Genomic DNA, 24,353 nt, shown 5'->3' on the forward strand with positions numbered 1-24,353 from the left:
GAGCCCCCAAGACTACCTTCTCCCAAAAGGACCGTTAATGTGATAAGTGGAGGTGAAGACATCAATGGTGTGACGTACACAGCAGCCAATAAAGTCTCCAGAGTCACAATTACCCACGGGAAGCGGGTGCAACATGTCTTAGAGGAAGAAATCATTACGTTTGATGATGCAGACGCGGATGGCGTATTATCCCTACATAACGTTGTACTGGTAATATCTTTACTTGTACATGATACTAATGTGAAACGAGTTTTGATTGATCCAGGTAGTTCCGTGACCATTATTTTGCTAAGAGTACTACGTGAGATGCAAGCCGAAGATAAATTAATACCAAAGGCGCATACTCTGTCTGGATTTGACAATTCCAGCGTAGTGACGAAAGGGAAAGTAATACTTACAACATTCGTAGAAGGAGTTGTCAAGGATACAAAATTTCAGGTGGTAGATATGGAGATGGCTTACAATATGATCCTTGGGAGACCATGGATCCACGAGATGGATGCCGTTTCGTCAACCTTGCACCAAGTTATTAAATTTCCATCACCATGGGAATATGTCAAATCCATGGGGATCAACATACATCCAGAAGCATCAATTCTGTAGCAGATTCAAGTACAAAAAACGAAGAAAAATAGCAATTACAGAATCAGTTGAGGGTATCACAACACAAACCTCAACTGAACAAGGACGAACAGACATGGACTCAAGGCCAGATGCCATTCAAGAACCAGAAGAAAATGAAAATATCAAAACAACGATTGAAGAACTGGAAGCTGTAATATTATTTGCACAATGGCCTGAAAGGAAAGTCTACGTAGGGGCCAATCTAAGCCAAGACATGAAAGGTAAGTTGATTGAATTTTTAAAAACTAACATGGATTATTTTGCTTGGTCCCACTCTGATATGAAAGGAATACCACCGGAGGTAATGACTCACAAATTAAATGAAGACCCGTCGTATCCCCCTGTCAAACAAAAGAAGAGAAAGCAAGGAACTTTCAAAAATCAGGTGATTCAAGATGAGGTTCAAAAATTATTAAAGATTGGATCTATCCATGAGGTAAAGTATCCTAATTGGTTAGACAATACTGTTGTGGTACCGAAGAAGAATGGTAAGTGGCGAGTTTGTGTAGATTACACAGACCTTAACAAAGCTTGTCCTAAAGATTCTTTTCCATTACCACATATAGGTCAACTAATTGATGCTACTACAGGACATGAATTGTTAAGCTTTTTAGATGCGTATTCAGGATACAATCAGATCAAAATGGATCCAATAGATGAAGAAAAAACTTCATTTATAACAGACAGGGGGACTTACTATTATAAAGTAATGCCTTTTGGTCTCAAAAATGCTGGTCAACATATCAAAGACTAGTGACCAAAATGTTCCAAGAACATTTGGGAAAAACAATGGAGGTTTACATAGATGACCTACTTGTTAAAACTCAACATTCAGGGGATCATATATCGCACTTGTCTGATACGTTTCAGGCCTTGCGGAAATTCAATGTGAAATTAAATCCGAAGAAATGTGCATTCGGTGTTGCATCAGGTAAGTTTTTGGGTTTTCTTATTTCTAACCGTGGTATTGAAGTGAATCCCACACAGATTAAGGCCATTGAAGAAATTCCTGACATGCTTACAAGTAGAAAAGAAGTGCAGAGTTGATAGGAAGAATTGCAGCCTTGGGGAGATTCATTTCTAAATCATCAGAAAAATACTTTAAGTTCTTTTCAACTCTTAAAAAGCAAGATCAGTTCGAATGGACTGAGGAATGTCAGCAGGCACTCAAAAATTTGAAGGCATACCTGTCAAATCCGCCATTACTCGCAAAACCAAAGGCTGGGGAAAGATTGCTCATCTACCTTGCTGTCTCAGAAGTAGCGGTAAGTGCTGTTTTAGTCCGTGAAGACCAAGGTAAACAATCTCCGATCTATTATGTCAGCAAATCTTTATTAGATACGGAGACGCGGTATCCTCAGTTTGAAAAGATAGCACTTGCATTAATCATGGAATCTAAAAAATTAAGGCCTTATTTTCAATGTCATCCTATCACTGTAGTAACTGCTTATCCATTACGCAATATATTACATAAGCATGAGTTGTCACGTAGGTTAGCCAAATGGGTTATAGAATTAAGTGAATATGACATCGCATGCCAGCCTATAACCGTGATAAAATCTCAAGTGTTAGCAGATTTTGTGGCTGATTTTAGCCAAGGAATGCAATTGGAAGCAGAAAAAGAATTACAAGTGTTCAACGGCTCTAATCCGGGAATTTGGACCTTATTCACTGATGGTTCCTCTAATGTGAAAGGTGCAGGCTTGGGAATTGTTTTGGTACCACCTACGGGTGAAACCATTCGGCAAGCCATTAAATTTCATTCTATAACTAACAACGATGCAGAATATGAAGCTGTGATTGCAGGTTTAGAACTAGCACGAGAACTCGGCATTAATCAGATTGTGATCAAAAGCGATTCGCAGCTCGTAGTTAATCAAATGCTGGGGACTTATACGGACAGGTAAGCACGGATGCAGTATTATTTAGAGAAGGTACGATATCTGGTCAGGCAATTCCAAACCTGGAAAGTTATGCAAATATCAAGAGATAAAAATGTCGAGGCAGACGCCCTAGCCAATCTCGCATCTGCAGCAGACGTGGCAAGCAATGAAAATGCCTCTGTAATTCATTTATTTCATTCAGTGCTCGACCCAGACAAAAATGAGGTAAATTTTAATAACTTAACCTGGGATTGGAGGAACGAGATTGTTGCTTTTTTGCAGTATGGAACCGTCCCTTAAGACAAGAAAAAAGCTCACACGCTTTGGAAAAAGGCTGCTCGATATTGTTTAAAGCAAGGCAATCTTTATCGAAAAATGTTCGGTGGACCCTTAGCAAGGTGACCTCGGGCCTTCACAGACGAAATATGTAATGAGAGAGATACACGAGGGGTATTGCGGAAATCACGCCGGAGGAAGATCACTGGTAAGAACCATGATTAGGGAAGGTTATTACTGGCCTAAAATGGAAGAAGAAGCGGAAAATTTTGTGGCTAAATGTGATAAGTGCCAAAGATACGGTAATAACATGCATAGACCTATGGATTTGTTACATTCGGTCATTGCACCGAGGCCATTTATGAAATAGAGAATGGATATCGTGGGTCCACTACCACAAGCAAAAGGACCGGTAAAATTCTTGCTTGTACTTACTGACTATTTTACTAAATGGGTGGAAGCAAGAGAATTCAAACAGGTGCGAGAAAAAGAAGTTAGAGATTTCATTTGGCGAAATATCATATGTCAATTCGATGTGCCAAAGGAAATCGTATGTGATAATGGCCCTCAATTTATAAGCGCACAAATTATAGAGTTTTTCAAAGTTGGCAGATCAAAAGGATTACATCCACACCTTATCATCTGGTGGGTAATGGACAAGCTGAGTCAACAAACAAAGTCATTATCAACAATTTAAAGAAGCGTTTGGAGGAATCTAAAGGTAATTGGCCAGAATTGTTACCTGGTGTTTTATGGGCATACCGCACAACAACAAAAATAAGTACGGGAGAAACACCATTTTCATTGGTTTATGGAGCTGAAGCTTTAATTCCAGTTGAGATAAGAGAGCCAAGCACAAGGCTTACACAAGCGTCAGAAGAGTCTAATGGTGAAGAAATGCGCATAAATCTTTATCTACTTGAAGGAAAAAGAGAAGCTGCATTAATAAGAATGGCAGCACAAAAGCAGATCATAGAACGATACTACAATCAAAAAGCACGCCTAAGATTCTTCAAGATTGGGGACTTCGTGCTCAAAAAGGTTTTTCAATCTACGAAGGCAGCCAATGCGGGAAAATTGAGTCCAACCTAGGAAGGACCCTACAGGATTCATGGTATTGCGGGAAAAGGAGCATACGAGCTGGAAACAATAGATGGCAAGATACTACCTTCGCACTGGAATGCCGTTCATCTGAAGAGATACTATTTCTAAGGAATACCCACGGTCAGGTATCCATATTTTAAAATTTTATTTTTGAATTGTTAAAATTTTACTAACGATTTTAGATGATAGGCAAAAAAGCTAGCCCGTACTAAATGATGAATCACGACCTGCAAGGCACGTGGAATAAATTAATATTTCTGGTCTAGGGTTACAACTATTCTGATAGAAATTCAGACGGTTTAAGCAGTCTTCATCTATAATCGCGCCTCTGAGTCCCGTGTGTTTTTTCTTTTCAGGAAAAGGACCAAATGAGAGGAACAACCAAGTGCTCGAGACTTCATACTTCAACACTCAAATACTTAGGGGACTATATAATATGTGTATGAAGAAGGAAAAGAAGATTGGGAAATAATCAAAGTTCAAGCCTGAGAAGTTTACTCATTGAGTGAGAGCAAAGTCACGAGCTAAAGCCAAAGAAAAATCTTATCGTAGTTAGGGTAAAGGCAATATACTGAAACGAGTTATAAGTAAAAACCTTGTATTCATTTTTTTGAAATTTGTTATAAGGAAAACAGTTGCGAGAAAGTTATAGAAGTAATTCAAATACATATAAAGTGTTATTTAAAACTTGACAAAGTTCAAATAAAAACTTGTCGAAGTTATTCCAAAAAACATGTGTATTCCTATTTCTTTTATCGTATACTAACATCATTATGAAGTTGAGACGTCTTCTTCATTAAGTGTAGAATATAAAAGGGCCCTCTTTTATAAAATTTATGATTAATTCAAGTATTCATGAAGTTAACAGAAGCATTTTTGAAGAATAAAAATGCAAGTTATTCAGTAAGTCCTTAAAAATAAAGGCAAGAATAAACAAAGTAGAAGTTCAAACAGCAGCGGGAACTTCTCAATATTAAAGAGTTTAGACTAAGTATGAAATTAGTCATAAACCATAAGTTGTTTATACAAAGTGTACTGAGGACTTAACGTTTCCAACAAACCCTTAAAAAGATCAAGGGTCACAATCACATACCACTAAAAAGAAGAATAAGAAAAAAGGAATTCAAACAACATAAACTTTTCACTGAGAAGATGAAGAGACTGAAGCAGTGTCATCAGCAGTAGCGGGCTCAACTTGACTTGAAGGAGTGGGGATACCCGTATTATCTTCAACATTTTCAGAAACTTCAGCCAAGGGAGAAGAAAAATCTTGTTTCTGCTGAGTCTTCTAAATACTCTCTTTGATCTTGGCTAACTCAGATTCCAAGTTAAGATTCTCGTGGCTAACTTCAACGAGGGTATCATGGCGAGAATTTAAAAATGCCCAACTCACTTCAATGGCAGTTTTATCTTCAAGGATCTCGTAATCTCTTTCCCAGTAAGCAATTTCATTTCTTAACTTTTCATTTTCAGCCAAGGCAGATTTATAAGAACTTTGAAGAGAAGCGTGGGAACTCTCTAAAGAGCAAACCTTATCAGAAGATACCCGAAGGTTTTCTTGAGTTTGAGTCAAATTCTGCACGAGTTCACCAGCATATGCTTCTTTTTCACTCAAGAGAGCTCTCAACTCTCTAATTTCTTCACTTGCCTTGGACAATTGCTCGGAAAAAGAGTTTTCCAGACGAGCCTTTTCCTTACTTGCTTGATTTGAAGAAGCTTTTTCAACTGCCAATTCTGAAGTCAAAGTCCGCACCTGCTGCTCTAAGGCACTTTTACTTTCTTCTAAAGTTTCCATGTCGATCTGCAGACTTTCACACCGTTCCTTCCAAGTATCCTCTTCCACTTGGTAGTCACGCACTAATTGCTCTGAGAGGGTAACCCTTTTCATCATCTCCGTGCCAATTAGATTGACCTAGAAAAAAGAGAGGGAAAAAATAAGAATCCTGAAGATAGAAAAATGACAAAGTAAAGCTTGAAAAAGGAATACCTTTAAAGAAGCATGCACTATGTCATTCATCAAGGTCACAGAACTATGGCTATCAAGCTTAGCTCTCTCAACTGGACCAATCAAAGGCTTTAGCCACACGTCAGCTTGACCTGATTTCCTTAAAAGGTTACCCTCAACGTGGACTTCAATGGTCACTCGCCTCATAGCATCATTCCTACTTGAAGAACCAACCTCTGTGTAAGGAGCAGTTGAAGGAGGAGTAGTCGAGGGAGGAACTGTGGAAGCAGTCATAATAGCCTGGGGAGGAACGGTAACAGCCACGACCGACAAAGGAGGATTCACATGAACGGGAGTAGAAAAAGAAGCAAGAGGTGCTTCATCAGAAATCGGACCTAAATTTTCACCATCAAACCCGCGGTTAAAAAGTTGCTCAACTGAATCATGAGCAGCAACAAGGACTTCATCATCAGGAATCATTACCGGGGCTTCAATAAACTCGGTAAGAGGAATAGAATAAGGGGAGGATGCTTCATCATCAGAAATAATTCGCCTACGAGCTCGTGGCCTTTTTACTAAGGAACCCCCAGCTTCATCTTCTTCAGAATCTTGGTCACTAGCAGCTTTCCTTTTCGATGAAGAACCCAAGATTATCTCTTGGGCTCTTTCCAAAGAAATGCGGGAAGCCACGACCGCCTCGGCACTAATCCCTCGAACAGCAAATCCTAATAAAAAGAAGGATTAAAATAAGTTCTGGGAAAAATAATAAAAAGTTAATTAAAAACTCTTACCATGAGTTTTCACTTTCCAACCAAATCATTGGGAAAGATGCTTCCAAGATCTACACTCCATTGGGGCTGTATTCAGTAACCTTCCTACCCAACCACGAAAATTGGAAATTTCTTCAACAATTCCCATGGTTGCTAAAAAGAAAAAGGGAAATGATAATAGAGATCATCAAAATTGAAGAAAAAGGTACGAGAAAGTTATTAAAAAATAAAACTCACGTGCAAAATTCCACTTCTCGGGGAAGGGGACATTTTCATCACCCACTAAACCCACAGTGGGGGCAGCAACAAACCTGGCGTACCAGCCACGGTCTCTGTCATCTTCTGGACTAACCAGAACTCTTTTGCTCCTAGCTACTAAAGTAAAAAACGCCTTGGCGGAAAAGTCTGGGAGAGTAAAGGTGAATTAAATGAGCAAAAGATAAAAGCACACCGACCATGTTTGTCAAATGCCTCAAACAGGCAACGGCCCTCCACACTATTGGGCCAATTTGACTTAAGCAACATTGAAAAAATGATAGAATTGAGAATAACAGGATCAATAGCAGGTTTGAATCCTAATGTGAAAGGGTATGTATAAACAAAGGAAAATCCAATTAAATAAGAGGTGATTCTTTGATTCGCGTTGGGAATTATGATAGGGAAGTCATGACTCCAATGACAGTCTTTACGAACTAAAGAAATCAAACCTTCTGTAATCTGAGTTGGATAGATATCAGCACGATCTAAAGAGGATACTTGATTTTTAAGGGACTCCCTGTCATTGTAGAAAGATAGTTTCACAGGAACTATTTCTTCTATTGTAGGCTCACGAACAGGTTCAGCGGGTTCCTTACCCCTGGAAGAAGATCTTTGTGAGAAAAAACCTTTGGTTCTAAAGGAAGGACTGGAACTAGATGAAGGAAGAAAGAACCACGTACAGAAGAAGACCCTAAATTACGAAGTCTACCTCCTCTTCTACTCCTGCTAGGGGAAAGAGGGAAGTTATCAACTATGGGGACTCTTCTAGGGTTAGAGTTTAGTAAAGACATGATAGTACGAGGAAGAAGCAAATAAAAATTCAAGAATTGAATACTCAGAGAACTTTATGTGATAAGGATAAAGACGAAAACTATGTTTATACTAGGAAGCAACCGTCAAAGGAAAATGTGCAATGATGGAATGGTCATAATGAGAATTATCGCTTCATGATTAGTGAAGATGTAAAAAAGCCCTAAAAAGCGCTGCAAAGTTGCAGAGCCAATAAAAGGGTGCCACATGTGATAAGCATTAAATGGAAGTGACAATTGAAGCGTCGATTTTACCGTAGCATTAATAGCGGCAACATTCCCGCTTTAATAAAATCCACTTCCCAAATATTCAATTGATGAATAAATGGTAAGTGGGGAGACTATCTATGTTGGAAAAATCGAGTTTACATATTAAAGTGATTGGAAGATGATGTGTCATGACACGAAGGTTGGTCATAGAGTGATGATTGGCAAAGAGGCACGAGTTGCAATAGATACGAACAGAAGGTGCAAGTAGAGGCACGAGCAGTTATTCAAAAGACTCAACGCCCATGCCTATTTATACTCAAACGTCAAGGAGAATGAATCTGACAGCATAAGAGAGTACAGATACAGTATTTAATAAACAGTAAATACTAAAAACATTATAGAATCTGTATTAAATTACAATGATTATGTAACGTAGTATTTAATACCTTTAATTGTCTATAGTGGCCTAGTTATAACAAAGACAAAACGTATATCTTTAAGATAGCTATAAAAAGGAGAGAATGGATCATTTGTAAGGGCACGAAAGATCATCTGAATATAGTGGTTTACTTTCTTTTCTTCTGTCTATCTTATTGTTAGCAAAATCACTTTCCATTATTCAGTTTTGGTTATCAGTAATCTGTGTTCTTCTAAATTAAAGCTTTGACTGAAATTCCACTTTTTGGTTAAACAACGGAGGCTTGGGGAACCTTGGAAATTCTACCCAATCATTGGAACAAATTTCGAACAAAGATAAAAGTCTTAATTACACTATTTCTTCTAATAATATTAAACTAGTTAATTCTTATACACAAACTACCTATAGGCAACCTACTAACACTACATCCTCCCCCGACCCTAATATGTCCAAGAAACACTTGCCCTTGCATGCAAAAGATGACTGTCAAATGGTAGAAAATTTAGAACATGTGGTATCAAACAAATCTCCCCAAAATCTTATTAAAGCCTACACGCCACTCCATTCACTCTCCGGGCAGAATTATACTACTATAGGAATTATTAACCCTACAACAACTCCACCATCTAATACTACTACTATTAAAGATAACAAAACTATAAAAATCTCCGTTAAAGAGAAAGATGCCAAGATTACCATTCACGGCATGGCGGAGGCCGTTCAGGTTAGTACATGTCCCTCACCATCAAAGGAACATAAACATGGACAACTTACCACCACTACCACCCTACTTCCCCAACCAACCTCTCATCTTGATGTCCTCCTCTCAACCACAAAACTACCAATAAAACTCTTGGCTAGAAGGGGGCCTATTGGGCCATGCCATAACCTTCAATATCCAAATCAATGGGAAAGAAATGGTGGTGATAATAATTCAAAACACACGCTACCTAGCCCAACTAATCTCAGAAGGGAGGCACATTGCCATGAACAACTAGACAAAGAAAGTTTGGATCAATAACATAGTCCACCCCCTAACACCCAACATGAACCATACTTTAATTCATGCCATGCAAGAGCAGTGGAACCTACCACAAATACCAAACCAGCACATAAACCTACCAATGAACCTTCCCTTCTTTCCACCAAATGAGAACTTGAATCTCAATCCCATCTTCCTGCCCTGGAACTAACATGCAAATCTAGATCAAGTCAATCCACCAAACAAAATCGAGTCAACTTGGAACCCTATCTCCAAGACAATGTTCAAGGACAAAACTTGAATCCAGTTCAACATCTAGTAGGAGAAGAAGAAGAAGAACCCCCACAACAAGGTATGAAACCGAGTGTGGAATTTTCAAGCCTAAGCGAAGTAAAATACTACTCTTCCCACATCTGTGGAGCAAAAGGTACATCTTCAGTTTCCCCAGCACAATGTACAAATGCTCAATGCACATTCGACCATCATAAGATCCAATAGTTGGAAATCAAGCAGTGATACTTGTTCCATCAAGGAGGAGGAACCACAACACTGTGGAAATGGAAACCAATTCCAACCAACAACAAACCCTACAAATGAATAGTGCTACCACAATCATTTTCTAGAATGTTAGGGAAGCAAACAGTGATGAATTTCATAGAAATTTTAGGGATCTAATTGACACCCATATGCCATACATGGTTGCACTTCTAAAAACTAGGATGATGGTGCATGGATCATTACTCAACAAGTTCAATTGCTCTTAACTAATTGAAGTACCAGCAGAAGGGAATTCCGGTGGTATGGTCATCCTCTACAACCATAATATTGTCACTGTCCAACACTTCACTAGGTGAGGTCAGGAAATCCATGCCCTTATTGAGGTACGTCCATTCAAATCTCAATGTATTTTTACAGCAATTTATGCTAGCACAAAATGTCATAATAGAGATCTTATATGGGAAAACCCTAAATCCTTATCTAGCAGCTACAATAGACCTTGGATAATAGGAGGTGATTTTAATGACATTATAAGTAGTAATGAATAATTTGGAGGAAGACCTATGAAATCGTCTAGGTCATCCAAAATGTGGAAATATATCAATAATTGCAACCTAATCGACCTAGGATTTAAAGGTTGTAAGTTTACAAGGTCTAATCATAGGAAAAAAAAGGCTTAATAATGGAAAGATTAGGCCGAATTTTAGCCAATGAGGAATGATTAAAAAATTTTTCTAATGCCACAACTACCCATCTACCAAAAACATACTCGGGTCATAATCCTATTTTAGTAAAGCTTAACAATGGTTGTAATTACACTCACAAGCCTTTTAGATTGGAAAATATTTGGTGCACTCACCCCGATTTTGTTAATGTAGTAGCTTCCAATTGGAATAATAAGGAGTTACTGGAAGCTACTAAATCCTTCACTGAGAATATTAAAGTATGAGGAAAAAAATACTTTTGGAAGCATCTTTAGAAATAAACAAAAGCTACTGGCTCGATTAAAAGGGATCCAAAACTCCTCCCACTATAGCCAAAGTCCTTCCCTAAAAAACTTAGAGGAATACATAATTAAGGATTATAACAATATCTTAAAATTGGAAGAGGACTACTGGAAGCTTAGGTCCCGGATAAATTGGCTTAACGAGGGTGATGCCAATACACGATTTTTTCACATCTAAGCTTCCAATAGGAAAAAGGCAAAATCACATTAGTTTTTTTAAGAATAATGAAGGAAAATGGATCGATAACCAGCAAGATATATTAGATCATACTCTTGCCCATTTTATCACTATTTTCACTACTAATCATGAGGTTACTAGTTGGTCTAGCATAAAACAAAGCCCCTCTAGCTTTGAAAATATTAACCTTCTTGAATTAGACAAACAATTGCTAGTTAGTGAAATAAATTCAGCTATTCACTCCTTTAAACCCTTTAAATCCTTAGGGCCTGATGGTTTACATCTTTTTTTCTACCAAAAATATTAGAACATTATAGGAAAGTCTGTGAGCTCAATTCCTCCGGAAATCAATTTTACTTATCTTTGCTTAATTCCTAAATTTTTCAATGCCAATAACCTCAATAATTTTCGCCCCATAAGCTTATGCAATACCATCTATAAAATAATAACAAAAATAATAGCCAATAGACTCAAACCCTTCCTCGATAAACTTATCAATCCTACCCAATCTAGCTTTATAAAAAATAGAAGGGCTAGTGACAATGTCATTCTTATCCAAGAACTTATCCATCAGTTCAAAAAATATAAAGCAAAGTCTGATAATATATAAATCAAGATTGATCTAGCAAAAGCATTTGACACGTTAGAATGGTCTTTCATCTATAGAACCCTCCTTTATTTTAAATTTCCTACCAAATTCTCCCAATTAATCATGTCTTGTATAACTACTTCATCTACGACAGTTCTAGTGAATGGAACCAAAACTAATTTCTTTTATCCAAGTAGTGGAATCAGGCAAGGGGACCCCATGTCTCCTTACATTTTTATTTTATGCATGGAAATGCTATCAACATATATTAACCACCAAGTGGACATTAGGAAATGAGATTCCATTAACCTTGATTATAACTATCCTACCTCGTCTCAATTATTCTTCGCGGATGACCTAGTCCTTATTGGTAAAGCAAATACCAAAACAAGCGCCACTATTCTATTAGCTCTTAACCACTTATGTGAAATTTCGGGATAATCTATAAATTATAAGAAGTCCAGAATTATTTTTTGAAAGAACTACAATACCATCACCACTACTAATATCTTCTCTTACCTAGGCATAACAAGCTATAAATCCTTTGGTAAATATTTAGGATTCCCAATAATTGATGGTAATCCTAATCACAAGGACTACCAACACATTATTGATAATATGAGAACAAAGCTTTCTGGCTGGAAAACTAACATCTTAAATTTAGCTGGTAGAGCCACCCTAATTTCCTCAACACTATCTAGACAGCTAACATATTACATGCAGTATACACTATTACCCTCAAAAACAATTAAAGCAACCGACCAAATACAAAGGAATTTTCTGTGGGGTACAAACGACACAAAAAGAAAATTGCACCTAATTAGTTGGGACTTGGTAACTAAGAAGAAAGATCAAGGTGAGTTGGGTTTAAGGAAAGCTAAAACAAAAAATGAAGCCCTTCTAGCATGGAGATTAGCCAATAATTCCATGAGTTTGTGGGCTAAAAATCTAATAACAAAATATTCTTCTAGACCTAGTCAAAATGCCTCCTTCATTTGGAAAAGTATTATCAAAGGATGGACAATTTGCCAACAAGGTATGGCATGGTCTACCCACAACTCTTCTTCTCTTAATATTTGAAAAAATAAGTGGATACCAAAATCAAATAACCTTAGAAGTTATGTGATATGTCCCTGACCAAACAAGAATCTTCCCTCACATTAGTAAAATTAGAGCTAATAACAATTGGAATCTCAATGAAATCTCCTTCAATATCCCTCCGAAGATCCACCAAAAAAGTTATTTTCACCTTTGTACCCCCAGATAGTAACAAAGACACCCTAATATGGACATCAATAAAGATGGTTCTTTCTCTACAAAATTTTGTTATGATCTTATAGAAAATAACTTGCTCATATCAGTAAATTGTAATTAGATATGGAAGTTGCATTGTCCTAACAAAATAAAATATTTTCTATGGCTACGCTTCCATAATAGATTACCCTGTAGAAACTCCCTAGCTCATATAGGTATGAATATCAATGAACAATGCACAATCTGTCGCAAAGAGCCGTAAACAATTAATCATATTTTTCTTAATTGCTCTATTGCTCAAATCCTTTGGAACTAATTAGGAATTAGAACAACAAACTTCCAATCAAACAGGGACAATTGGCTATCATACCTTCATGATAAAAACCCTCCCCTAACCAATAGACATCTTTCATGGTACAACTTATTTCCATTCATGCATTATTTGGAATTTATGGCTATATTGAAATAATAATAATATAAACAACAACTCTAACACTATCTCCTTAAAATGAATCATGAACTAGGCCATTGAATATAAGTTACCAACGGAGTGTGAATCCAATTGGGATAGGAAAATTGAAATAAAATTCTAATGGATTCCTCCTCGTCCAGTTTGGTACAAACTAAACATTGACAGAGCCTTTAATAGAAATGATGCTACTGTAGGCCTATGAGGTGTTTTTATGAATCAAAAGGGAGATTGAGCTTTAGGATTCACTATGAAATTAATTTTAAGAGCTCCAATCCACACGAAACTCATGGCCCTCTACCAAGGGCTACTTATTGCAAAAGAAAGGAGCTTATTTCATTTGGAAATAGATACGGATGGCACACAGGTAATTAAATTTATCAAAGAGGAATGCATAACTTATGATTCTATTATTTGCTCATGCGGGTTGCTTTTATCCCAAATGGGCACGGTGGTGATGCAATATAATTTCAGGCAAGAAAATGAAGTAGCCCACCTCTTGGCAAAACATGCAAAAATCCTTACTACCTTCAATAATGTAGAATTTTTGTATTTTCCTCTACCCTTTGTCATGGCCAGGATGCTGGCGAATGAGGGTAGAAATGTTTATGTAAGGATTGTCTCCATTGCTACTTGTAGCCATCTAGCAAGAATTGGTAATCAGTATGCCATTCATGGATTATCAACCACTAGTAATAATCCCCAGGATCATATCGTTTGTAACCCCTAGTTCTATTTCTATGAAATAAATGTCCAGTTTATCAAAAAAATGTAAAGGGAAATTCAATAAAAACCTTAGAATAGGAAGGAGAAATGTCTATAGCTTAAAAATTCAGAAGGATTTTGTTTTTTTCAAACAAAGTTGGAGGGGTAACATGATTTTCACACAGTTTAAATCGATGGACCTAAAATCCAAACCAAAATCCCATTTTTTTGTTTAAATATTCGGATTATGGATCTAATTTTTAAAGTTTTTGAATTTCAGATTAGATGTTGGATGTGGTATTTGGAATTTTTTGATATTTTATATTTAGTCCATTATCCATATACATTATAACAAGTCCAATACCCCACCCATTAATCCAAAATCAAACTTAAAAAATCCCATCCAATCCGAGCTTATTTGGATTGGATTTGGCTTGCCATTTCTTTAATTAGAAAACTAAGAATTCAAACCAGAATTTTCATTTCTTTTTGGACCCCGCACAGAGAAAAAGCTTAGTTCATCGGGCTGACAAGTTTTTACAATGCATTGGTAAGCTTGAAGGGGAGCCTTGGTGTAAGGTAAAGTTGCTGCCATATAGCTAGAAGGTCACATGTTTAAGCAACGAAAACAATAGGCTGCATATAGTAAACCCAATATAGTCCGACCCTTTCCCAACCCAATATGGAAACGATATCATGCGCAAATCTTCAAATCTTATATGTTATGCAAGACAGAAACTTTGTTTAACGAAAAAGATTGTGTGCATATTTTTAGAATTATTATAAATAATCTTAGAGATTATATATGACTTTTATAGTGGGGTAATTTAACAAAGAGCGTTCCGCAATAAATATGGATGTTACTGTTATAGGTAAAAAGTTATTATAGAGAGGTAAAATATAACTTAAATATCGGTTCTGAGGAAAACTTGGCTTTTATAGTAAATAACTATTATATAAGGATGATGTTATAGAGAGGTCTCACAGTAATTCTTTTAACAACATTTTGAAAGTTGAAATATATACTCAATATTTTCGTCCTTTGTTTCTTGTAGCAACTGGGGATCAAAAAGCACCAAATTTGATCACTTATTAAGGGAAAAATTGAAGCAAGAGCACGCTATGGGAGACATTGCAACATACATCGGAAAGACCTCTATTTATTGTGTACGAACGAAATATGAATCCAATGACAGGGTAAGAAAGGGTTTAGTTAACGGAGATATTAACTCTTCCGGTAAACTAAGAACTCCCAACTCACCATGCCCTAGGCCTTCGTAAGATCAATCTTCATAAGACATCTTGGAGTTATTTTCATGTTATAATGTCTTAGAATCTCATGACAGATTAAGACATTGTGCAACATGGACCTCCCCTGTAAAAATGTTGACTGATTCTCTGCTACTGAGTAATCAATTGCTGCCTTTAGTCTCTTTTGCATAGCAATTTGGAAATGCACTTGTAAAGTACATTACAACATGATATTGGTCTATATTGGCAAGAAAATTCTGGATTTCTATCTGTAGGTATACAAAATTTATTGAATTTAAATTCAATAAGTAATTTGGATTATATTTTAAATTCAAGATATATTGGTCCAAATAAATATTATAGGCTAATATAATTGACCTAATTATATAAGTTCAATAAATATGGATTAAATAAATAAGTCTTAATCCATTAGGCTATTTATTTAATCCATTGGGCTAGCCCATTTAAATTGGGTTAAAGTGATGAGCCCACTTCATTAAGCCCAAGATGTCATCTTTCTAGAGGCCCAGTTTGGTGCCACATGTCAAATGACGTGGCGGACCAAGTCAAGCGGAAGAGACAATAAGACCATGCCATGTGTCAAAATGACAAGGCATGCCCAGTCACACTGAAAGACCAATGAAATCGCGTCACGTGTGCAAGTGACATGTTCTGGCCAATCAAATGTGGCCATGTCACACTTCATTTTGATTGGTCAGAAAGAGTTTGTTCTTATCACAACTCTTTCCTTCCACAACTATAAATAGGGGTCTTCATAACCCAGAAAAGGGGACCAGAGTTATAACAAGAAGCAAGAGAGAGCTTGTGGATCAAACGCCGCAAATTTTCTCTACAAGTTTCAGGCTTCAAGCAATCAAGTTCAAGTTCAAGAAACCAAGTTCAAGTTCAAGAACGAAGAACAAATCAAGTATTCAAGCTCAAGAACGAAGAACAATTCGAGTACTCAAGATCAAGAACAAAGTCAAATCAAATACAAGACGTTCAAGATCAGGGCTACTTGTTCGTGATAAAATTCGTGGCAACAATCAAAGCGTTCGCGACGGATAAATCAAATTCAAATTCAAGATCAAGCTCAAAGGCCCTTGAATTTGTACAAGAAAAGTAGAATCAGAGGAATCATAGAGATTATAACGCTCAAATATTCGAAATAAAATACTACGATTGTTGCAATATTTTCAGTCTTGATTTTATATTCTCGACGCAAATTTATTGTCTACAAATTCTGGCACGCCCAGTGGGACAATCTCTACCTCTCATCTCAACCTTTCAATCACCAAAGTTCAAGAACATTGAAATGACTTCGAAGAAAGTCAACTCCAAATCAACATTCACCAAGGCTGCTAACTCCAGGTTCTATGCTGATGTGGAAAGCATCCTCGATGTCACCTTTGGAAGCTTCGGACCAGTTACGAGGAGCAAAGCAAGCTCTTTAGGACAACAAGCACCCCAAGTGCCGTCTGCATCAACCACTGTTTTCGGATCGTCATCCTCAAAAGGAGCACGATCTTCCACAAATGTATCTGAAGAAGGAAGCGATGCTGCTGAAAAGATCAAGAAAACTCTTGCTCTGTTTGACCTCTCCGGCTCCAAGCACTCTGCTGTGAAGGAAGATGATGATGCTTCAAGCGATGGATCCTCCCCACTCACACCACATAGCATGAGCCAATCAAGGATCAAATTGTGTGAAAATCCATGCTACTCTCCGACATCCACGACAATCATGCAAGCCATGGTGACAAACACTTCATCTATGGAGGAGCAGTTGGAAAACTTGACGGAAGCAATCGCTGGCTTGACCAAATGCATGTAAAATCAAGAGGGTAGAATTGACAAGCAAACAGACAGGGTGGGAATCTTGATGGTAGAAGAATCTACCCATGCACCCGGCAAGCTCCCAGAAGTTCTAGAGAGTGACTCTCCCCCAAGACAAGCAGCATCCACTAAGGCTATCCCTATCTCATCTGAAGGGATGATTCCAATCGATCAACTGAAGGAGTTCATCGAAGGAACCATTAAGAACAAATATGAAGTTGCTGCCAAATCCTCCCTTACATATGCAAAGCCGTACACTGCAAGGGTCGATATGTTGAAGATGCCTGCTGGCTATCAACCTCTGAAGTTTCAACAGTTTGATGGTAAAGGTAATCCAAAGCAACATATTGCGCATTTCGTGGAGACGTGCAACAATGCTGGGACTTATGGAGATTACCTCATCAAGCAGTTTGTCCGCTCGCTAAAAGGAAATGCTTTTGACTGGTACACGAACCTCGAGGATGGATCTATCGACAGCTGGGATCAACTAGAGCAAGAATTCCTCAATCACTTTTATAGCACAAGACGCACAGTGAGTATGATAGAGCTTACAAATACTCGTCAACGAAAGGGGGAACTAGTTATCGACTTTATCAATCGTTGGAGGAACGCAAGCCTCAACTGCAAAGACAAGCTTAGTGAAGCTTCATGCATAGAGATGTGCATCCAAGGCATGCATTGGGGATTGCGCTACATCTTGCAAGGTATCAAGCCTAGCATATTTGAAGAACTTGCAACTCGTGCCCATGACATGGAATTGAGCATGGCCTCCGCTGGAAATGAAAGGATACTCATCTATGAACCTCGCAAAGCGAATGACAAGCAAGAAGTTAGGAAGTGGAGCAAGTTCGTACCCAAGTCTGAAAGCAAAGAAGCTATGAATGTCAATACGTCACCTATGAAGTTCATGACAAAGGTGAGCAAGAAGCAGAGTATGAAATCCACTTCTTTTCAAGACAAGACAAGTGGAAAGTTGACTCTAAAAGAAATGCAAGAAAAAGAGTACCCATTCCTAGATTCTGATGTGCCAGCCATTTTTGAAGAACTCCTCGAGTTAAATCTCATTGAGCTTCCGGAGATGAAGCGACCAAATGAAGCTGGGAAAACAAATGACCCAAACTACTGCAAATATCACCGACTTGTAAGCCACCCTCTGGAGAAGTGCTTTGTATTCAAGGATAAAGTCATGGATTTGGCTCGCAAAAAGAAGATCGTGCTTGAAGATGAGAAAGCAAGAGCAAACCAAGTCTCTATCACCTTTGGCTCATTCAGTCAGGATGACTTATGTGGTTTTAAAGAAAGTAAAGATGAAGAATTACGGGAGAGCGACAAAGCTGAAGTCAATCAACCTGATGATGATGAAGGTTGGACATTGGTGACTCATTGTAGGCACCACAAAAGAAGCCCATGAAAAGAATCAACAGAATAACCGACAAGGAAGATGATGGTAAAAAGACCAACGAAGAAGAATCCAGTTAGGCATTTGAAGAAAGCAAAAGTGGAGATGTACCATTCTCAAAAGCCACGAAATCCAGTGACCTTGGAGGAGTTTTTACCAAGTTAGTTCCGCACGAAGATTTCCCATGAGGGCATTGATGCCTCTTGTTGTCATGCTGAAAAAGGGGAAGAAAAGAGTGATGACCTATCGTTGGCACCATCTTCGGAAAAGCCCATCGAGTCCACTCCTCAAGAAGTTAATGCTTGTGAGGAAAAGGTCACGTTCACAAATGACGATCTTTTGCTAGGTGACACTCCTCATAACCGCCCATTGTACCTGGTTGGCTAAATGCATGATGAAAGGGTAAATCAGATTTTGGTTGATGGAGGATCCTCAGTGAACATTTTGCCAATCCATACTATGAAAGAACTTGGTATTCCAATGAACGAACTCTTAGAAAGTCGTGTGATGATCCAAGGATTCAACCAAGGGGGGTGATGATAGGCTATAATTACGTATTTTAGTCGATTGTTACACTCTAATTTATTGCTCTTTAGTTGAGTTTGCGCTTTAATCGCTAGTGATTTGCACTAACGGTGTGTTTTATTCCTTGTAGGAGTGATTCCGAGCTATATATATGTTATGGAATGAATTCAAGTGATTTGGAGCTTTGAAGTCTGAGTAAAAGCCCAAGGAATTAAGCCAGGATCGTATTCGGGGATCAACGGATGATAAAGCAACAAAACGAAGACTCGAGTAGTCATATTGCACATGGTCTAGTAAAATACACATAACCTTTTTTTCAAAACTTCATTTGGGCTCCACAATATATTGTTGGAAAGCTTACTCAATGGGCTACAACTTTTATGTTTTACATTTTTTCAAATTCTAAACGGAACAGGGTGAAAAGTGCGGTTGAAACTGTGACCGCGGAGCTGAGGCGGGATGAGGCACTATACCTGCCATATACCGCTGTTGACCGCGGCCGCGGCAGTCCAGACGTGAAATATTGTCCTTTTTCGCTTAGGAGATGGTATAATTGTTTGGGCCCGACCCTACTTGGTATATATACATGGAAAAATGGTATTTTTAAGGGTTGGACACACTTTTGACAAAAAATTAGACCTAAGGAGGCTAACGAGACGGAGGATTCGACCTAAGGAGTCAAGAACAAAATAGGAGCAAGACGGGGAATTCGTCAACGAGTTTTTCCTTCCTCTTCCTATTTTTCATTGTTGGTTATGATTTTTAGTATTGTAGTTTTACATACTAATATGAATAGCTAAATTTTTATCTAGGGTTTTGATAGAACCTTTTATAGGATAAATTCTTGTTATGTTTTTATATAATTGAGCCATTGGATTTATCTACTTGTTCAACTACATGTTTATTGGTGTTGATTGACTGGCCATCGATTGATTGTGCCTATTTATTATGTGTTGCTTGAGAAAGGATATATATTTAGGTGGTTTTTGAACAACGTCACTCCTAACGTATGTGAGAAATCAATACAGTGGGTTTAATGGTAGGTTTAGAAATAACAAAGCCTTGACATGGTCATAATAAGCGGTTAGATAAAGCCAACTAGCGTAGTTCGAGAGAATATGTCTAGTAAATTATTGTAGTTGATCGAGAGAGAATTACGACACCTAAAGTGCTCACGATAAGTAGAGAATACATTGAAAAAATTGCAGGGAACATAGCTAGAAGGATTCCGACAATTGGAGAAATCATAACTCTAGACCTCCTTAATTTAGTCTCTAACCCTTTGTCTCGTTAGTTGATAATTTTACCGTTTTCTAGTATTTGCTAGTTAATTAGTTAGAAATATAAATCTCAATCTTTATAATTTAGAAAATTGTTCAAACTTGTCTTTTTAGTGATATTAAATAGATATAGCTAAGCCTTAGTTCTCTGTGGGATTCGACTTCGGACTTTTAGACCGGATTATATTTGCAGTGACCGCTTATCCTTTTTAGGACTATAGTTGGACGTGATCAAATTTTTGGCGTCGTTGCCGGGGAGCTAACGGTGTAGTTGTAACTGTATATATTGCTAGGTTTCGAGTTTGAACTTTTTATTTTGCTTTCTTTTGTTTTGTTTTGTTTTTGTTTTTTTATAGCTATTGATTTGAGAAACATGATATCTTGGAATTATGGGAATTTAGGTGTAGATAATTCTATTATTAATCTCCATACATATTGTGAAGGAAACCACCCATGGCAAAATTTTCAAAACGTTCCTGAGAGCGAGTTATGTGCACCAACTCAATCTTATTTGTGGACTGTGTGTTGTGGTAAAAATGGTCACTTTTATGGTTGTGCTTATATTTCTTATCTTCCCCCAACCCCTTACTATGATGGTTCTACCTTTTCTTGTGAAGTTAACAGGAACAAAGAACCTGGGGATGCTGGCTTGAAGGAGATCAAGGATATGTTAAAGTGCCTTCTGGAACAAAATAATGAGAAACAACTGCAGATAGAGAGGCAACAGGCAACTATTCGCAACTTGGAGGCTCAATTGAGTCAAGTTGTTGGAGCTGTTAATGCTCAACAAGCCAATATTGGGGATAGTAGCCAAGTAGAGCATAAATTTGAGATGTTAATTAAGGATGTCAGAGTAGAATATCATCAACCTAGCCAACTACAATTTGAGGATATCAATGTTGAAGAAGTGAGACTAGAGTCAGCCAAGGACTTTGATGATACAAATTTTGTTGACTCTAGTATCATTGATATTGAGGATGTTGTAAGTCCTGAAGTTCATATGTTTGAGCGTATTGGTCCTCACTCCAAACATTTTTTCACATTGGGCTTGGATGATGATATGGAAATAGAGTCATCCGAGCCGCTTGAGGAGTCAAGGAATGAGGAACAAGGTGCCTACAGTCTGGAATTTTTCTTGCCAGAAAGACAGGACTACATACCTCATTTAAAAGCCAAGAAGTGTAAAATAGTACAATGGTTGCTTAGGCCAATTAGATTTGTTCCTCCACCCCTAGATCATAGCCGAAAATTGATTCCAAATTGGGGGTTCAATTTATAAGCTCAAGGTGGAGGCAAAAAGTGATTTGCGTCGTGCCGCGACGTTAAATCAAGCGCTTGTTGGGAGGCAACCCAACTTTATTGCTTTCTTTTATTTTTTTATTTTTTTAATTGAATTATTTTTATAGTGTCAATTTTTTATTTTCTAGGAGCATGGAAAGCAAAGGTATGGGAAATATGCAACAACAAACTAAATGGTTGGAACTAAGTGTGAGGTACTCGCACGAAGGATCAAGCTTGGGAGAAGTCTGAGTACCCCATGAGCTGTTAGTGCTTCGGCCTTTGACCTACCAGGGAGTCGCTTTTATCCTTTTATTAGTTATGGTGTGCATTGGGGACAATGCACAATTTTAAGTGTGGGGTGAGGAGAATGTCTGGGTGACTTTCTATGCTATTTTAGTTGTGTTAGTTTAATTGAATAATTTATTTTTTAAATAGAAAAGATTGGACTTTTCCCTACGATGAATCTATTAGACAATTTTCTTGAGGGATTTAAGTCTAAAGAAAAAAAAACAAAAAAATTTTCTTTTGTTAGGTAGTGTACCAATTACCCCTTGATTTTTCTTCAAACCACGGTTCTTTTTTAAGGGTTTTATTTGAACCAGGTGTAGTTAGTTTTTTTTTGGGAGTAGGAGTCATTGTGTTGTGCTTTGAATTGAAGCAATATCTCTTGACTTGGTTATGCCTTGAGAATAGTGAGTACTTTGGTTGTGATGCATAGGCTCAGTTTTTGACTCTTGTAGAAGTACTTTAAATTGTATTATCTTAATTTTGCTTAACTGCTTTGACTAGAGTATCTATGAATCCAATCCTGAGTGAGTTATGTGCCATGTGTGGGTAAGGTTTTGCGTTATCCAGTGCATTGCATTTGATGCCTAGAACTTGCCATGTGTGTTTGCAAAGCGAAATAATAGAGTTGTTCAGTCTTGGAAGTGATATAGGCATTTCTTTATTGAGCCAGATATGTATATTTTACCCGCCTAATTATTATGTATCGTAGTTAACCCATTTGAGCCTGTAATCTTGTTACTTTGGCAACCACATTACAAGCCTTACACATTTATTTGAAATAACCATCTATTTGATCCATTGTAACCTCTCATGAGCACTTAAATTGTTTATAAACTTGTAAAGGTTAAAGTGTGGGGTGGTTGGTTTGGCTTTTGAGTGGAACTAATTAAATAAGGAGAAATGTGCACTGTTTTGAAAAAGTAAGAGCCACTTGAATTGAAAAAAAATAGTTGTATTGCTGTGGAAAAAAAATTCCTTGATAAGTGGTGGCTCTTGATGTAAGTGCACTTAAAGGAAAATAGGGTAATATACATTGATATGAAGGTGGAGTTTTGGTTTGACATAAGTATGGGGTTTGAATGTTAAAGTATATGTATTAAAGTGCTTAGGGAGGTGTAGTCACTCTTATATCTAAATGTATCCTACCCGTCCCGTAGCCTATATTATAACCAAATAAAGTCCTTATTGATCCTAGATTGAATGAGTTTTATTAGTGGAGTAATACACTACGGGCAAACTTATGGTGCATCTTTTGTGGCATGTGAATATTATTTCTGAGAGTGAGTGAATTCTTTCTATTTTGAGTTCCTAAGTGTTCTTAAATTTTATTGTATGTAACTACTCTCTTTTGTTGTGTGGGCACTTGATTCATGAAGGAAAGGTAATGTCAGTGACCTCTATGTTAGAGTAAGTAGGTGAATTGTGAATAATGTGTGGTACTTGTGAGTCAAATCTTGAGGTGAAGATGTTACGCTTTTGTGCTTAGTCTATTTTAAATATTATTGGTGTGATGAGTTTGGAAAATTGTTTAAAAAGGTCGTGTCAATATAAAGTGTAGTTTGATTGCTCGAGGAAGAGCAATGGTTTAAGTGTGGGGTGTTGATGATCGGCTATAATTACGTTCTTTAGTCGATTATTACACTCTAATTTTCTGCACTTTAGTTGAGTTTGCGCTTTAATCGCTAGTGTTTTGCACTAACGGTGTGTTTTATTCCTTGTAGGAGTGATTTCGAGCTATATAGATGTTATAGAAGGAATTCAAGTGATTTGGAGCTTTGAAGTCTGAGTAAAAGCCCAAGTAATTAAGCCGGGAACGTATTCGGGGATCAACGGATGATAAAGCAACAAAACGAAGACTCGAGTAGGCATGTTGCACATGGTCTAGTAAAATACACATAACATTTTGGTCAGAACTCCATTTGGACTTCACAACATACGGTTAGAAAGCTAACTTAATGGGCTACAACTTTCATGTTTTACGTTTTTTCAAATTCTAAACGGAACAGGGTAAAAAGTGCGTTCGAGACCACGACCGTGGAGCTGAGGCGGGCTGAGGCAGTATACCTGCCATATACCGCGGTTGACCGCGGCACTCCAGACGTGAAATATTGTCCTTTTTTGACTAGGAGAAGGTATAATTGTTTGGGCCCGACCCTACTTGGTATATATACATGGAAAAATGGTATTTTTAAGGATTGGACACACTTTTGACATAAAATTAGACCTAAGGAGGCTAAGGAGACGGAGGATTCGACCTAAGGAGTCAAGAACACAATAGGAGCAAGGTGAGGAATTCATCAACAATTTTTTCCTTCCTCTTCCTATTTTTCATTGTTGGTTATGATTTTTAGTATTGTAGTTTTACATACTATTATGAATAGATTAATAGTAGAGAATACATTGAAAAAATTGTAGGGAACATAGCTAGAAGGATTCCGACAATTGGAACAATCATAACTCTAGACCTCCTTAGTTTAGTCTCCAATCCTTTGTCTCGTTAGTTGATAATTTTACCATT

The 24,353-nt window shown here is 37.5% G+C and overlaps 1 protein-coding gene across 1 annotated transcript; it reads left to right on the forward strand.

Annotated features, from left to right (window-relative positions):
• Positions 1 to 553: 553 nt before the first annotated feature.
• Positions 554 to 3,875, forward strand: LOC138884670 (uncharacterized). The gene is made up of 5 exons (XM_070165684.1): positions 554 to 845; positions 1,460 to 1,659; positions 1,752 to 1,889; positions 2,166 to 2,527; positions 3,377 to 3,875. Exons 1-5 carry the CDS (start codon positions 554 to 556, stop codon positions 3,873 to 3,875), a joined length of 1,491 nt encoding a protein of 496 aa, XP_070021785.1.
• Positions 3,876 to 24,353: the final 20,478 nt, after the last annotated feature.

The sequence above is a fragment of the Nicotiana sylvestris genome, unplaced genomic scaffold, assembly GCF_000393655.2.
Source record: "Nicotiana sylvestris unplaced genomic scaffold, ASM39365v2 Un00031, whole genome shotgun sequence".
In the NCBI taxonomy this organism is placed as follows: domain Eukaryota; kingdom Viridiplantae; phylum Streptophyta; class Magnoliopsida; order Solanales; family Solanaceae; genus Nicotiana; species Nicotiana sylvestris.

Bases quoted from the DNA above. Each gene is read 5' to 3' on its own strand.
- LOC138884670 (XM_070165684.1), top strand. From the start codon at position 554: ATGTCAAATCCATGGGGATCAACATACATCCAGAAGCATCAATTCTGT. The intron at 1,660-1,751 runs GTGCAGAGTTGA...ACTCTTAAAAAG, and splicing joins TGCTTACAAGTAGAAAAGAA to CAAGATCAGTTCGAATGGAC. The intron at 1,890-2,165 runs GTAAGTGCTGTT...ATCGCATGCCAG, and splicing joins TTGCTGTCTCAGAAGTAGCG to CCTATAACCGTGATAAAATC.